Below are 16,897 nucleotides of genomic sequence, written 5' to 3' on the forward strand. Positions count from 1 at the left end.
AGATGAGTGAAAAACAAGCTTAGCCAACCCAAGAGTGCTGACTCCTAAGCCAGACACAGGGATATCTGAGAAGGACAACATAATTTATACTGCAGATACTCTTGATAGCAAGAGATACCCTGATACTCTGAAGTAGGACTAGTTGAAAATCTATTTATAAAGCAAAGCAGACCCCTACCCAGCTCCATGCTGCTGGGCTAATGGCCCCTCATCCACCACAGAAAAAGATGAAACGTTTACTCTCTGAAGGACAGTAAAGCAGAAATTTCAGAATTAGGGGCCGGCCAGCGGCGCAGTGGTTAAGTGCGCACATTCTGCTTTGGCGGCCAGGGGTTTGCCAGTTTGGATCCCGGGTGCGGACGTGGCACCGCTTGGCAAGCCATGCTGTGGTAGGCATCCTGCATATAAAGTGGAGGAAGATGGGCACGAATGTTAGCTTGGGGCCAGTCTTCCTCAGCAAAAAGAGGAGGATTGTCAGCAGATGTTAGCTCAGAGCTAATCTTCCTCAAAAAAAAAAAAAAGAATTGGCAGTCACCTGGCATAGCCAAAGGCAGTAGTATCATACTCAAAAAGCAGGGGAAGTCAGTGGACTTTTACAGCTGCTGTTATCCCTCTCAACCTCCCTCAGCTTACAGTACACTGGACAGCCAAAGCCCAAGAGCAAAGGATGAAAGACACTGACATTGGGTGTTCCCAAAGAAATGATCTTGCCATTTCACCTACAATGAAGCTCGGTCAAGAAGCTCCACTCAGGAATAGAGCTTCCCATCAGATTTTTACAGCCTCATTTACGAATATAAGGGGACAGAGAATAGTCATCAGACACCTGAGAAAAACTCTCACTGTGGATTGACTCACCCAATGTCCATTCCACCCTCCTAGTTGTGCTTTCCTAAACTGGAAAGCTAAAAAAACTACATTTCCCAGAATCTCTTGCAGCTAGGATTCTGGATGCAAATTAGGTTCTAAACTAATGAATGCATTCATAAGTGATATGACAGAAGTATCACGGGGGCCACGTTCCTGGTCCTTGTTGCAATTTTTCTGCCACCAAGCAAGGTTGTTAAAAACCTTAAGTTTTTCTGTCCTTATGTCAATACCACACACACTATAGTTTCATAGTAAACTTTTTTTCTCCCCAAGCCCCAGTACATAGTTGTATATCCTAGTTGTAGGTCCTTCTAGTTCTTCTATGTGGGGCGCCACCTCAGCATGGCTTGACGAGCAGTGCTAGGTCTGCACCCAGGATCCAAACTAGCAAACCCCAGGCCGCTGAAGCCGAGCGCACGAACTTAACCACTATGCCACCGGGCTGGCCCCTTCACAGTAAATTTTGAAACCAGGAACTGAGTCCTCTAATTTTGTTCTTTGTCAAGAACATTTTGGCTATTCTGGGTATCATGCATTTCCATATGAATTTTTAGGCTCAGCTCATCAATTTCCGTAAAAAAGGCAGTGTATAAAAATACAACTGAGTTTTGTATATTGCTCTTGTGTCCTGAAACCTTGTGAACTTAAGTTTATTAGCTCTCAAGAGTTTTGGGGCAGGCCTCATGGCCGAGTGGTTGAAGTTCTGCACGCTTCACTTCGGCAGGGTTCATGAGCACAGATCCCAGGTGTGGACCTACTCCACTCATCAGCCATACTGTGGAGGTTTGAGGAAGACTGGCCTGAGCCAACATCCAGGCCCATCTTCCTGTACTTTACCTGTGGGATGCCTGCCACAGCATGGCTTGACAAGCAGTATATAGGTTCCCACTCAGAATCCGAACCAGCGAACCCAGGGACACTGAAGCGGAACATGCGAACTTAACCCCTGCACCACCAGGCTGGCCCCTGCAGTCCATCGTTTTAATCCTTGTTTTTATTTTAGAATTCATCTCAATTCAACTCAGCAGCTATCCAGCGAGCACTAGGGGCAAAGTCTACAAACAAAATAATACTTTGCCCTTTGCTCTCAAGGAAATTAAACTAACATGGTATTTATTGTGCTAGGCGCTCAGTCTCAATTAAGAGGACTCCACCAAGCCTCCATCCTATCAAATTTACTTATTCATTTACTTATTTAACAAATAAATGCTTTTTTTGTTTTTAGCATTAAGTAAGGTAATTGTTAAGTCTTTTTACTATTAAGTATGAAGTTAGCCATAAGTTGCCAACTTAAAAGGCAAATTTGCTGGTTATTTCACCCTCAAAACAAGTTTATTTAGGAATAGCCAAAAGAATTGCAATCCAGGATGTGCATGCTGTGGCAAACCACAGGCAAATCCAGAAAACAAAGGAGAACTTACTTTTATAGAGAAAAAAGAGGAGTAAGGAGGAGCTGTTCTAAATGAAAGTACTTTGGGGGAAAGTAACAGTTCAAGGTGGCAACAGCTTCTCATTGGCTGAACTGCAGCATTTCTCAGTGGCTGAACTATTGCCAAGGTGGGAAAGAAATTTTCCTTCAGTAGTAAAGTAGTTTTACTTCCTGTCGAAGATGCGAGCGCAAGTCTCTTCCTGTTTGGAGTAACTGATGACGTATGAAAAGGTGTGAGAGCTCCCCCTAACGGTCTTCCTGACTCCAATTTTGTTAAGGTTTCTTTTATTAATTTCTACAGGGTTTCTCATAGATATCCTTTATCAGGTTAAGAAGTTCCCTTTTCTCATTTATTTGAATATTTTTATTATGAAACGGTGGTACACTTTGTCTAACGCTTCTTCTGTATCTAAAATGATTATAAAGTTCTTGTCCTTTATTCTACTAATACGGTATATTACATTGTTGACTTTCGCAGACTGAACCAACCTTGCATTCCCAGGATAAAGCCCACTTGGTGATGGTGTACAGTCCTTTTACATGGTGGGTTTGGTTTGCTAGTATTGTGTTGGGAATCTTTACACCTGTAAAAGTGCTACTGGTCTGTGAAGTTTTTCCAGTCTGTGAAGTTTTTTCTGGAAAAGTGTTCCAACATCCATTCTCTAGTTTGCTGCGTGTCACGAGGCAGTTGTTCACACAGCAATAGCAGTGGCAGCTTCCTGGTCCTGATGAATTGTAGTTATAATCTGTTTTTTTTAAATCAGTGGCTCCAGTGGTGGCCTCAAACATAAAAGCTCTCAAAGAAGGTCAGTTCTATAGTGTTCTAGGCATTGCTAGTGCTCCTCTAGCCCTTCTAATAATTTATTCTGAGCACCTACATCCCATATTGTTTTCCTTTCTGCTTAAAATATCTAGTGGTTTCCATTTCCCGTACTGACAGATACAAAGACTTAAAGAGAAAAAGAAATTAACTTGGAGCAAACAGGAACTATGAAGGAAAATAAAGACTTCTGAAAAGATAAACTGCATCCATGAAATCTAAATAAGATCAGGATGCTATTAAGCAACATCAAGAGAATAAAAAGAAGCTGTTAGAAATTTAAAATATCATAGCAAAAACTGGAAGGTAAAATTCAGAACATCTAGTAGAGAAAAAAAATTTTAAGAAAACTAAAAGATCTATTTAAGAGGTCCAACATTTGAATAACAGGAGTCTCAGAAAGTAATAAAAGAGGTGAAAATCATCAATAAAATAATTTAAGAAAGTTTCCAAGAACTGAAGGACATGAATTTTCAGACTGAAAAATTTCCACCAAATGACCAACACAGTGGATGAAAAGAGACCCACACCAAGGGACAGCATTGTGAAATTTCAGAACTAAACTAAAAAGAAGATCCTACAAGCTTTTTAAATTTTTCACTCATTACTACTTCTTAGCAACAACGAAAGCTAGAAAACTACAGAGCTTGCCTTCAAAATACCGAGGAAATAGTCTTTACAATTAGAACTGTACGCACAAAATATCAATGCTCATGCAATGCAACTAGACTAGAGAAAAGCAGAAGGCTCCAAACAATGTTTTTAATAAGATAAAACTAATAGAAAACCTCACAATTCCAAATGATTTGATGTTTTAACCTTGGTGTCAAGTCTTTCTATATAATTAGACAAAACTAAGTAAGTAGGAAAAAATACTATTTTCATAGGCAATCAAAAGGTATGGGGAAGAAAAGGAAATCATAGTACAGTACTGAACTGTGCTGGGGATTATGTTCATATAGTACAGGCATTTTGCTATAACATAATATATGTGTTCCTGAAAACTTGAATTCTGCACACATTTAAATTAACAGAGCGAATGGAAAAAACAAGGTTGGAACAAACCACTCAAAACCTGTGCAGCTGCGTAAGCAGAGCACCAGCAATAACAGAAACCATGAGTACCTCAGGGGATGGTTGGACAAACCAGGCCGTCAGTCTAGCGTGGCTAAAGTTGCCTCCAGAGATGCTTAAAAAGGCACAGCAACAACTGAGTGGCCCGGCTGGCTTAGAGGAATGGAGACAGTAGAGAGAGCAGAGCTCAGAACACAACACTGGCTACAAGAGCAAAGGGGGTGCACCTCTCTGGGGGAGGGAATCCTGGGTGCAGGCGCTCACTTTTGATCTTCTTAAAATAGGGTTGAAAGTGGAGCTGAGGGTTTTCTTTCCCTCTCAACTCTACTCTTGATATTCTGGCTCCCCTTTACTAGGAAAAGTCATATACAAATCAACACAACCTCCAATTATAGGAACATCGTTTCTCTATCTTCCAGTCACACAAGAGCTAATAGGTGTTATAGAAGCATTTGTAGCAGAACACACTGAATTAATTCCTTAAATACCAAAAACTGATCTAAACTGATCCAAACTAAAATGCAATGTACAACTACTAGAAGGATAAGGGGAAAAATAGTGTTATGCAGAAGAGAATGAAAAACTCAACTGCTTCCATAGCACAATGTCAATAATGCCACTTAGACACAAAGATAAATATCAAAGAAGCAGTAGAAATAGTTGAAGGTAATCTTTTTCATGAGAAGCCTTGGAGAGCTCTCTTGGAGTCCTTAAGCTACGTACACATACACATGGCTGAGGAGTCATAGGTTTGTTTTTCTTCAAGGCTGATAGGGAAGACTTCCCAAGGAAATGAACAGAGTGGAGATCTGAGGGATGAGGAGGCGTTAACCCAACGATGGGAGAAGTCCAGACAAAGGAAACCATATGCAAGGCCCTCATAATCGGGAGCATGGTAAATGAGACTGAATAAAGAACTTCACCGTTAGGGGCCTGCCCAGTGCCACAGCAGTTAAGTGCGCATGTCCTGCTTCGGTGGCCTGGGGTTCGCCGGTTTGGATCCTGGCTGTGGACATGCCACCTCTTGGTAAGCCATGCTGTGGTAGGTGTCCCACATATAAAGTAGAGGAAGATGGGCACAGATGTTAGCCCAGGGCCAGTCTCCCTCAGCAAAAAGAGGAGGATTGGCAGATGTTAGCTCAGGGCTAGTCTTCCTCTCAGATAGGAGCCAGCTCACGCTTGGAAGAACTTTTAGGTAGGGTGACAATTATGTCTCAGTTTCCCCAGGACAATTTCCATTTATGTCAGTTGTCTCAACATAATTATGAATAGCTCCTTCTTTCGCACACAGAAGTATACCTGTTTGGATGCTAAATTATGTGATGTAATAAGGATTTTAGTCTTTATTCTAGAAGCTACTGAAGTATTTTAAGCAAAGCGAGTGAAGTGATCACGTTTTTTTAGTGCAGAATCTTAGAGGGATAAGTGTTCTGGTACCCTAGTGAGAATCTACTTTAAATCGACCTTTAAGAACATCTCCTCCCCTTCAGAGCTAACATTCGTACACGAGTGATCTAAACTCATGATCTCCTTCTTCCCATTCCTTCCTTAATGATGGTCAGCGGTTTCCACTCCACTGGCCCTCCTTCACGAGCATTAGACACTCCTGAGTCAACACTAATTTCCCTGGCACCAATGTCAACAGATACATTTTAGGCCTTACCAGACCAAAAGTATTAGCATTTCTTAGTCAATCTCCTTGTTCCATGACTCAACTCTGCTCCACCTCTCTAGCTATTACTTTATCTCCACTGTGGGTCTTCCTTCCTCAACCTAGTCCTCATACATAGATGCTTTCCATGTCTGACTCTGTCCCTCTTCTCTCCTCTCTACCCCTAAATATCACCTATGCTCCTAAAATTGACAATTGGTGTGTAGGTCCGTGTCCAGGATCTGAACCCACAAACCCCCGGCCACTGAAGCAAAGCACAAACTTAACCACTATGCCACCACCAGGCTGGCCCCTGACTAGTGTTTTTACCTCTACTCACTCTTTTTTTCCCTCCACACAATAGCCAGACTGATCATATCATTCTTCTGCTTGAAATTCTTGAGGCTCTTCATTACCAAAAATCCAACCCTCCCCCACCACATATGTATACACACACACACACACACGTATATGCAGCTTCAGTCAGATGAACTAATGCCAATCAGAATAAGACCCTCTCCTAACGTGTTCCATTTAGAAGCCAACTCCTACTCACCTCCCAATGCTCAGTTCAGATTTCACAACCTCCCCAGTTCTCCTGGGATGTCTTTCAAAACTCCACAAGGCTCCCAGTCTGCCTTGGGTGGTAGTCTTTTCCTCCATAGCACCATGTGGACGCTGCTATCATAGCGCTTATTACATTGCATTAGGGGGACGCGTTTACAGTATCACAGTATCACTGTAGTGTTTGTTTTCTGTCTTCCCCACTAGACTGGAGGCAACTTGATGACAGGGACTGAGCGCCCCATCCCTCTATTCCCAGCATCTGGTTCAAGGCCTGGCACACAGCACCTGTCCCACAAATGTGTGCTGAATAAAGAACAAAAAGAACTCTCCTGTCAGGAATATTAAAGACTTATTCAGAGATTTTAATTTGTTTTAAAATTATTATTAAGGCATAAAGTAGGAGAGTAGCTTTTTAAGAAGAAAAGACAAAAGAGCTCTCTTTCAGTAATTCATCTTCACCCTTTCCTTATTAGCAAATGAAGCCCTCAGTTAGTCTATCAAGCAGCAGCTTCAATTACTGCTCCCTCCTGACAAATCCAAAATTACCTCCCTGGGGACTATGAAGTGTCACTGTGAAAAACACACATCTAGTAGCACCCAAACGGACCTGAAAATCAACAGTCCTATGGGAGACTTCAAGTCCTACGCAGAGATGACAGTGCTCTGTGAGCTTGCTGCAGGTCTGTAAGCTCAACTAACACCTGCAAAAAGGATTAAATAAAGTGATACACGTAAAAACCCCACAATAATGTGAGAAGACAGAGCTAGCCTAGATCTATTCTCGCTCCACCACTTATCTGCTAAGTAATCCCAGGCAAAATACTTAATTACTCTGAGCCTCAAGTTTCACACTCATCAACAGGGTGATCATAAGGCTTAAAAACCAGGGTCTGTAAAGCATCTAGCATCATGCCTGGCAAACACAGTAAGCAGAAAATAAACATTAGTTCTTTTTGTCCTGCAATCTTGCACAAGTATCTTAATCTCCCTAGGTCTCAATTTCCTTCTTTTTTTTTTTTTTTTTTAAAGCTTTTTGGTGAGAAGGATTGGCCCTGAGTTAATATCTGATGCCAATCTTCCCTATTTTATTTTTCTTTTTCTCCCCAAAGCCCCAGTATACAGTTGTATATTCTAGTTGTAAGTCCCTCTAGTTTTTCCATGTGGGACGCCACCTCACATGGCTTGATGAGTGATGCTAGGTCTGTGCCCAGGATCCGACCCGGTGAGCCCCAGGCCCCCAAAGCGGAGCACACGAACTTAACCACTACGCCACCAGGCTGGCCCTGCTGGGTCTCAAGTTCTTTATCTACAAAATGAGTTGATTAGATCAGATGATCCAAGACCCATTCTAGCAATAAAGTTGCTATAATTCTACCTATGATCAATAAATCCAAATGCAGTGAAGGCAAAAAATTAACTTTAAAAAGGAGGAAGTAAATAGATTAGCTAAAAAAAGCCTCACTTAACATCTAGGCCTACAACCAAAATATTGGCAGAAACCTAAGATTCTGACCCAAATTTCAATCTTTTTATTCCTTTATGCTAGCAATATGAGAATAACAATAAAAATGATCAAGATCCCCAAAGAATCTCCAGAAATTAAAATTAAAATTCCTCCAAACAGGAAATGGACACTCATCTGCTGCTGGTGGCATCAAAAATGGGCAAAATTATAATTACTTTATCCAGTGGTTAAAATTTAAACCAGTGAATTAGTTAACATTTAACCATTAAGTTAACCTGAGGAAAAACCCTGATATCGTCAACAAGAGAGGAGAGGATAATTATGGCCCTCTATGGCCTCTGACAAACTTGGTAGATACAGTCACTGTAAAACCTACCATCCTTGGTCACAGCAAACTAAGTGGCCAATAAGGGTTACCGACGAATCTTCACAATGTGTTAAATGATGCTATAGTACTTTACTGATGTGTGAAGATGTTCACAAAACAGTGTTGCACAAAAAAAAGTTACACATCAATATTTATCATGAACTCATTTTTTGTTAATATGGACATGGAGAGGAAAAACTTTAGAGCCGGTATTTCTGGGAGATGGAACTAAGGGTGATTTTTATTTTCTTCTTGTGTTTATTTGTATTTTCTAGTTTTCCATAATGTACGTATATTTTTTGTGTAACAAAAAGTTAATTTTCAAAAATTCCCCCAATATAACAGCCAAAACCCAATCCCCTTATCACAGAGGTACACTGGAAAAAAAGGAGTTAGAACTCTGATTAGGAAACTTCCCTGGATCCCAGAATTGGGAACTTCAGTTACACAAGGTCCCATCACCCAAATGACACAAGGCTCTTTCTCACTATTTGTGCATGAAATAGTCCAACACTGCTGATATGAAAGTCTAAAGATCTCCAACTCAGACATGTGAGAGGTGACGTCATCCGAACAAACGAACAACAAACATGGACTGTGTGGAGGAAAAGGACCCAGCAGCATATTTCTATAGAGCTTCATCTTTCACTTTGTGTGTCTGCTTCCTTGAGTCTGGGTATACCAAAAGACTACCTAGTGTAGACCCCCAGGATAAATAAACAACTCCAAAAGATATCTTGCTCTGCCAAACATCCTTTGAAAGCATGGGAAGGAAGTGTCATGACAGTTTAATTACTTAGGACCTGCTTCCTATTCCTACACTTTAACACCAATTCTAGGAGCTTCATCCCTCCAGTTCTTCCCTTGAAAATTAAAGTAATACTTAACAGGAAGTTTTATAGCTCTTATATTAAGGCCAGGGTGTTATTCTACCAAGGCAAAATCAGGACATAAAAAATGAAAGACAAGTAATATGTGGGATGAAGGTTTTCGTTTTTCAACTAATTATCTTACATACAAAGAAAACTTCCTAAAGCAGATTAGCATTTATTATTTTAGGTTTGGAAACCAAAAAATATGAATGTAAAATAGCCCTGCAGATGGTGTTCAGCCCATGCGCATTTCCTAAATTTCCAAAATATGTAGACAGCCAAAAGAGCAAATATATAATAATAAGTCTAAATATATAGTAAATCCACACCCCTTCTTCACTAAGAAAGTAATAGAAAAGAAAATGAGTTTATCGTATTTACATTTCAGTATGCTTCCTAATTTCTTCAAATTACTAATTTGGATAAAATTCATCCACTACTATGAGACAAGTAAACAACAGGCTAGAGGAAGGTGTAAGTTTCTTAACTCTTCCTGAGATACAGAAAACTACCACTGACTGCTTACCCCGATTATACACATGAGGAAATGAAGGCTTCGAGTTAAGTATCCACCCCAAGTCACACAAAGTAGGAAGCTGCAACTTCAGGCAGTGCTTCTGCTCGATACCACCCCATCTCCGGTTCCTGTGACAGCGTTCCAATTATACTTGCTAGTCGCACATCAGCATCTCTGTGCATTTTTTAATGAAAACACACAAATCCAAATCTCTCATTAGAAGTTTCCTTACTAACCTATTGACAAAGCAAAGCTGAGGAGAGCTGTTTTCCTCAAAGGAATATACTATGTAGGCTTGATCCCTCAGCCCCAAACCCATCCTCCTCAAAGCAACGATGCCTGGGGATGGAGGCAGGAAGTCTGCAAATCTTCACATCCATACGTACCATGACAAAAAAAATCAACATTATACTTTATTCTGTTTGGAGAAAAAAATAACTTTTATTTTGATAAAATAAATTATATTTTAAAAGCACCATTTCTTTTTAAAAGGTATGAAATTCTGCTTTAAACAAAATTTTTGTATAATACCTCAAACATTAACTTGAAAACATTGCTTTTGAGGCCTAAAATCTCTAAGACATTAAAATGTGTTTTTTGGGACATCCTTTAAAAAAACTTTTTACTTGAAGGGAATTGGCTTGCTCAGCATCTCAAACAATCCTACGGCATCTAATATATTAGTTATACACCACTGAGCCCCCATCACCATTTTCCTAATTAATAGATAATTCTCAAAAAGACAAACTTAGTTTAGAGTTAATTTTGCAGCTTCTCAAGCCTTACTATCTATCACAAATCAAATAAGGAATAAAAAACAACTCACAGAGCATGATGAGTCAACTGAACTTAGTACGCACCAGTCAATTTAAAAACACAAATCCAGGACTGGCCCAGTGGCACAGCAGGTAAGTGTACACGTTCCGCTTTGGCGGCCCGGGGTTCACCAGTTTGGATCCCAGGTGCGGACATGGCACTGCTTAACAAGCCATGCTGTGGTAGGCGTCCCACACATAAAGTAGAGGAAGAACGGCACAGAAGTTAGCTCAGGGCCAGCCTTTTTCAGCAAAAAAAGGAGGATTGGCAGCAGATGTTAGCTCACGGCTAATCTTCCTCGAATAAATAAATAAATAAAAACACAAATCCATATAATGCACTTCCAGAGTTCTAAAACTTAAAATTTTCATTAATTCATTTGGTGACAAAACCTGACCTAAATGGATGTGAGTCTCTTTTCAGTTGTCTTTCTCTACTTACTGTGACTATTAATCTTTCCCTGCAGAAGTATCGGTTTCATGATGGAGTGCTACCCCAGACCCCACTGGGGGTGTCATAGACAGTACGTCCATCTTATTACCTTCTTAAAATTGGAATTGGTTTTATTCCCAAAACACATCTTGGCCTTAACGGGTTTTACAGAAAAGATTATAGGCTTGCATCACTGAAGGAAAAAGAAACATACGCATCCACAAAATCAGTTACTAAAAGATTGATCGACATACTTAATTTTCTCTTATATCCAGTTTTCCCACATAATTAGTTAATACTGAAATTCTAAAATAAGTCAATTTTTCTTTACTTTTTTGTTGAAAGTGTTCACTACTGGCAGTCAGCATCATTTTTGGAAATTGTTCCCCAAAAACGCTTCCAGGGAAATATAATTTGGCTTAGACTGAATCAGAGAGGCTGTATCTTAGCTCTGAGATCTATTTTCCCAGGAATCAGAAACCACCCCATTGTCAGATTCTCTCCAGCAGGACCAAGTATCTCCTTGAATTCTTCCGTCCTTGAGTTACGTTATGTACTGAGAAACCAAAAAGGGACTAAGTAATTTTGGAATCAATAATTCTCTCAAGACTTTTTTTAATCTAAACCCACCTAAGTGATAGATTAATTACAAAGACTCTGGCTCCAAATAAAAATTAAATACAGAAAATTATTTTTAAGCAAATAAAAGACCTAAAAGGACCCAAACAGACAATAAGACATTTCTTCCTTTTCATCTTACAAATTATTCTTCAGAGGCCAGCCCCATGGCCAAGTGGTTAAGTTGGTGTACTCTGCTTTGGCGGCTGAGGGTTTTGCTGGTTCAGATCCCAGGCACGGACATGGCACCCCTCATCAAGCCATGCTGAGGCAGTGACCCACATGCCACAACTAGAAGGACCCACAACTAAAAAGACACAACTATGTACCAGAGGGCTTTGGGAGAAAAAGGAAAAATAAAATCTTTTAAAAAAAACACAAACTATTCTTCAATTATTGCTCCAAATTAACTGATTTCCAAGATGACAGCTTACTATGCAGGCATAAGCCTTCCACTAGACTCTAATAAAAAGGCGGCAAAGTACATGATGCAAACTAAACCCAGGGCACCAAAGTGAACAGAAAAGGGATCTCCAGCAGACACTTCAACAAATTTCTAAAAGAAATACAGGTAAAAGTACATATCACAGAACATGCACACAGGGACTGCAGGGGAAAGTGAGGTGGACTTAAAGCGGAGGATGAACTCATGGAACAGCTTTATACCTGGCCCTTCGCAGCACCCCTGAGCTTAACTGCAGGCTCTCCAACAAGTTGGCCCACAGCGCATCCCATTCATATCTAAAGAGCTCCTAGTCTGATTCCATTCAGAAAAGGCGGGAGGAGCTACCTGAACAGTAACAGCAGTGACACTCAACCATTACCTAGTTCTTCATCTGTAAATGCAGACAACCAAGGACCATCACGGATGTGACAAAAATCGACAGCAAGAAAGAAAAAAAAGGCAAAGAAAAAGAAGAAGTGACCAGGGAGGAGAAATAGATAATTGAATTAACAGAAGAGAATTTTTAAAAAGAAAACCCTAAATATCATCCTCAAATAGATTAAAGAAAATAATACATCCTTGAAATAGGAAGAGCTGAATAAGAGAAAGATCTGTAAAAAAAAGATTTCTTAGAATTAAAAGTAAGATTTCTGCCTTTAAAACGTCACTACTGAGTTGAAAGAAGAGTGAAAGTAATTTCCCAAAATGAAAAAAAAATTATGAGAGAAAACAGACCAAAGGGCTTAATGTTCCATCTAGGGAAAACAAAGACTATGGAGCACGGAAAAGATATGGAACAAAGAAAGTTTCCCAGAGCTAAAAAACATCAAGTCTTTAAACTAAACCCATGCACTCACAACAGCTAGGACGTTATGACAGAACAGCCATACCATGACCTACCACCATGCAACTTCAGAAAACCAGGATAAAAGAGAATTCCAAAAGCTTCCAGAGAGGAAGAACAAAAGTAACTACCAAAAGAAAATAACTGTGACTGGCATTAGACAGACATTAACAAGGATAGGCTAGAAGACAATGGAGCAATATGATACTTTCCAAGTTCTGAGAAAAAATGTTAAACCACTATTTTATACCTAGCCCAGCTATCAATCAAACATGAGACAAAACAAAGTTATTTTCAGACACACAGGCCTCAGAAAGTTTACACCCTCCCATCTTTTCTCAATAAATTTACTTAAGGATGTTCTCTAACAAAATGAAGGAAGAAACCAAGGAAAGGAAAACATGTGATCCAGGAGGAAACTGGGTTCAAATTAGGTAAATTTCTAGAATGTCAGCTGCACAGCATGCCTTAAGAGGAGAGAGTTCCAGGGAAGAAAGTAGTCTTATGTAATAGATATCTTCAAAGAGTTTGAAGATAATGCTGAAGACAAATTTTTCTTTAGTCAACAAAAAAATGAAAGGCTATTTAGGGACAAACTTGTGTAAGGGAAGTCAGAGTCGAAATAGGAAACAAAGTAAAACGTGGCATGTTTTGAACAACTGATGGCATGTTAGAAAAAAAAAAATGCATCTAATCCTAACAATACGAATACACTACAGACCTAAAAAAAACATAATCCCAGGACACTATTTGACACCTCAGAGAGTATTGTTTTCAATCGTCAATCCCTCAGACGTGCCTTCCTTAACCACACTACCCCTTCATCTTGCTTTATTTTCATTTCCCTAGCATCCGTTATTACATAACATTACATCACATAGTTTCATTGACTTTAATACAAACATTCTTCTCACGTTCATCCTACTGAAACCAGCAAGCATCTTACAATCCATACACAGCATTTTACAGCTACACTCAGGCAGGTGGCAGTCTTGTTACTGTGTGAAAAACCTTCAGCAGATACTTTCTGGAAAGATTATAAAAGCATCTGCGTCAAAATGCCTCAGATTAGATGAAATAAGAATATTTATTTGCTTGTTACTGTAACTCTCAGAAACAGAAGGGCAGTAATTTTTTTTTTTTAAATCTCTGTATCCTCCACACACAGAACAGTGACTGGCACGTAACAGATGTCACATTCTAACATCTGAAACCAGTACGGGTCCAACAGGATGATGGTCCTACATACTTGGTTCTGATGGTTTTTTCTTCTTAGTGGTACACATAATAATGGTGAGTCACACAAGCAACGGCACGAAAGATTTGAAGAAATTCAATAACAAAAAATTTGGAGGAAGACAGAGACAGTAGTGTGAGTGAATGGACCCATTTCAAAAGCTGACTCCAAAGGCTGGCAAATCCAAGAAATAGAAATATAAGCTTATTATTTGAGTTATGGAACTAAATACCCAAAGAAATAAAAACAAAAAGGGCTAAACGTGATTGCCTCCTGGAAAGAGGCAGGAGACTGTTAGCATTTTTCACTATAAGCCAGTTTAATAGTATTTTATTTTTACCAAGTGCACATACTTTTCTATGAACTGTTTTTCAAATGTTTAATAAGAGGGGGAAGTAGAGATTCACACATACAAAATCTGAGACTGAGACAGGGACATTCACACGGATACAGACAGAAAGACATCCAGGGGCAAAGTCAGAATCAGGCATCTCCAAAAACTTCAAGTGGCAATCGGGATGGAGACTGTGAATTCTGGGTGCAAATTCAGCAAATCTCTAAAGCGTGACAGCAACAGTAGTTGCCTACTAATGACGATTATGCCATTTCGCTCATCAGAAAGTCAAGTTAGGATCAGCAAGAGCTTGCAAGTTTACCCTTGCGACCTGGACTGAAAACTCAGACCCCCTTAAAGTAATTACAAGCTCTCTCTCGCCCCAACAACTCCTCATTTACACAACACCCTTTCACCTGCCCTGACCTGTCAGCACAATGACAGACACGGGGACTGTGCATGGTCTCTTCATTACCCGAAAGACGAACTATACTATGCGGGTGCAAAAGATGGTGGAGACTGCTGCCTGGGGGTAGGCGGTCCCCGGATCGGAGAACGGTGCCCATGACGTGCAAAACCTAGCTTGGGATTTCCGTGCACGGAAGCATCCAGGGTCCCGCGCCTGTCTCCGGAGAAAGGATGCCTTTTCCTTGAGAAAGCTACCGAGTTCGAAAACCTACCTTGCCCTGGGCCGGCAGTGGCGCGCAGTTGAGACCCCGCCCCTCCCTCCTCGCCTAAGGCAGGCGCAGAATGATCGCAAGATGTCACAGGGCCAAGACGAAGCGCGCCAAAGCGGGACCCACCCCCGGGAGACCGGGACGCTGGAGACAGGTCCCTCCCCTTCCTCCCTCCGCCCGCGCAGAGCTCATTCATTCTTGAGGCGGGCAGCCGGTCCTCCCTGGCCGGCCATCCCTGCACCGCAAACCCACCAGACGCTTTGTCTCGCGCCGGGCCGGAAACCAAGGCGCGCATTTGAGCGCGCGCCCGGGCGCCACCTCCCCGCACCTGGGGCCGGGGGCCTCCGCGCCAGAGAACCCTTCTGGATCTGGGGGTCGGAGGCCCGAAGCCAGGCTCTCCTCCATGGGGGCCCCAGAAGTGCGCTTCACCCGGTGCTGATAAGTATCCAAGATCGGGAACTGTGCATCCCGGTCCCACCATCACTACAACTCGAGCCCCCTCCGCGACCCCTGCCTCCGCTAAAAAACACCAGACTTTCTTCTTCCCGGAGACGGAAACCCTGTCCCTTCCGAAGGGCGTGGACGGCATGGCTCTCACTCTCCCTCCCCGGGGTGCTCGAGGCTGCCCCGGGCTAGGCCCCCAGTCTCTTGTGTGCATTAACGCGGCCGCCAGGCGAGCACTCACTTGAGGAGCAGCTGGTCGTGCTCGGCCTTGAACTTGCCCAGCTCGATCTGCAGCTTGGCGCGCTCGCGGGCCGTGTCGTCGAGCGCGCGTCGCGCGTCGGCCAGCTCGGTCTCGTAGAGCGCCTTGAGGCCGGTGAGCTCGCGGCCGCGCACCTCCTCGCGCTCCGTCACCTGCAGCTGCAGCGCGCTGTTCTCCGTCTCCAGGCTGCGCACCTTGTCGATGTACACGGCCAGCCGGTCGTTCAGCTCGCGCAGCTCCTCCTTCTCCTGCAGCCGCGACAGCCGCGTGGGGCTCAGCGGCGTGGCGGGGCCGCCGGCGCGGCTGCCCGTCCGCGGCGGCACGGGGGTCGCGGTCGCCATGGCGGGCGGCGGGGCGATCGGCGGGGAGAGCGGAGCGGGGAGGCCGCGGGCAGCCCCGGGACACGGAGGGGCTGCAGGGAGCGAAGCTGGGACCGATGGCACCAGCCGGCGACCCGCGCTCGCGCCGAGGGCGGCGTGGGGAAGGCAGAAGCACTTGGGATGGCGGGAGGGGGGTACAGCACAAAGAGCAAAGGGGGAGGACTACGAGTCAATCAATCGTAAAATGCCCTTTGTAAGAAAACACGCGCGCGCGCACACACACACACACACACACACACACGCGGGAAGATACGGGGGAGGGTGACCGGGAGGGCCGTGCAGGGTGCGCGCTCCGCCGCCGCCGCCGCCGAGTCTCCCGCCCGCAGCACTTTGTTTCCTCTCCGGCGGCGCGGAGCGGCGGGCGGGGGGAGGAGGGAGGCGAGGGGCGGGCTGGAGGCGAGCGGGGTGGGGGGGGGGGGTCGGAGGTGGCGCGGGCCCGGGCGCCGCGCTCCCCAACATGGCCGGCGCGCGCCCGCCCCTCCATGTGACGGCCGCCGGCCAATGGGGAGCCGGCGGCGCGCTCCTGCGGCTCGGGGGCCGGGCCTGGAAATTCAAACTCGGGCCCTCGGGCAACCGTCGGCGGGGCGCGCCAGGCCGGCCGGGGCGGGGCGGGGCGGGGGCAGAGCTGAGGGCTACGGGGAGGGGCGCCTGGGACTGCTCCTCCGGCGGCCGTGGGGCTCAGCGCCGGCCGTGCCTCCTTCCAGCCCGCGGGGACCCCTGGAGGGGCCGGGCCAGCGGGTGGCGGGAAGGAGCCCGGAGGTTTCCGGGGCGGGCCCGCG

The 16,897-nt window shown here is 43.7% G+C and overlaps 1 protein-coding gene across 2 annotated transcripts in view; it reads right to left on the reverse strand.

Annotated features, from left to right (window-relative positions):
- The window catches only part of LMNB1 (lamin B1), a 48,074-nt gene extending 31,463 nt beyond the window's left edge, over positions 1-16,611 (reverse strand). The window contains exon 1 of one of the 2 annotated variants that reach the window (XM_001503203.5): positions 15,721-16,611. In XM_001503203.5, coding sequence (XP_001503253.2) covers positions 15,721-16,079 — 359 coding nt within the window. In that variant the 5' untranslated portion in view covers positions 16,080-16,611. Of the gene's footprint in view, positions 1-15,038; positions 15,106-15,720 lie in introns of those variants that run through there. The other variant, XM_070233136.1, reaches the window with a different exon arrangement.
- Between the last annotated feature and the right edge of the window lie 286 nt (positions 16,612-16,897).

This window comes from Equus caballus, chromosome 14, assembly GCF_041296265.1.
Source record: "Equus caballus isolate H_3958 breed thoroughbred chromosome 14, TB-T2T, whole genome shotgun sequence".
Taxonomy (NCBI): Eukaryota; Metazoa; Chordata; class Mammalia; order Perissodactyla; family Equidae; genus Equus; species Equus caballus.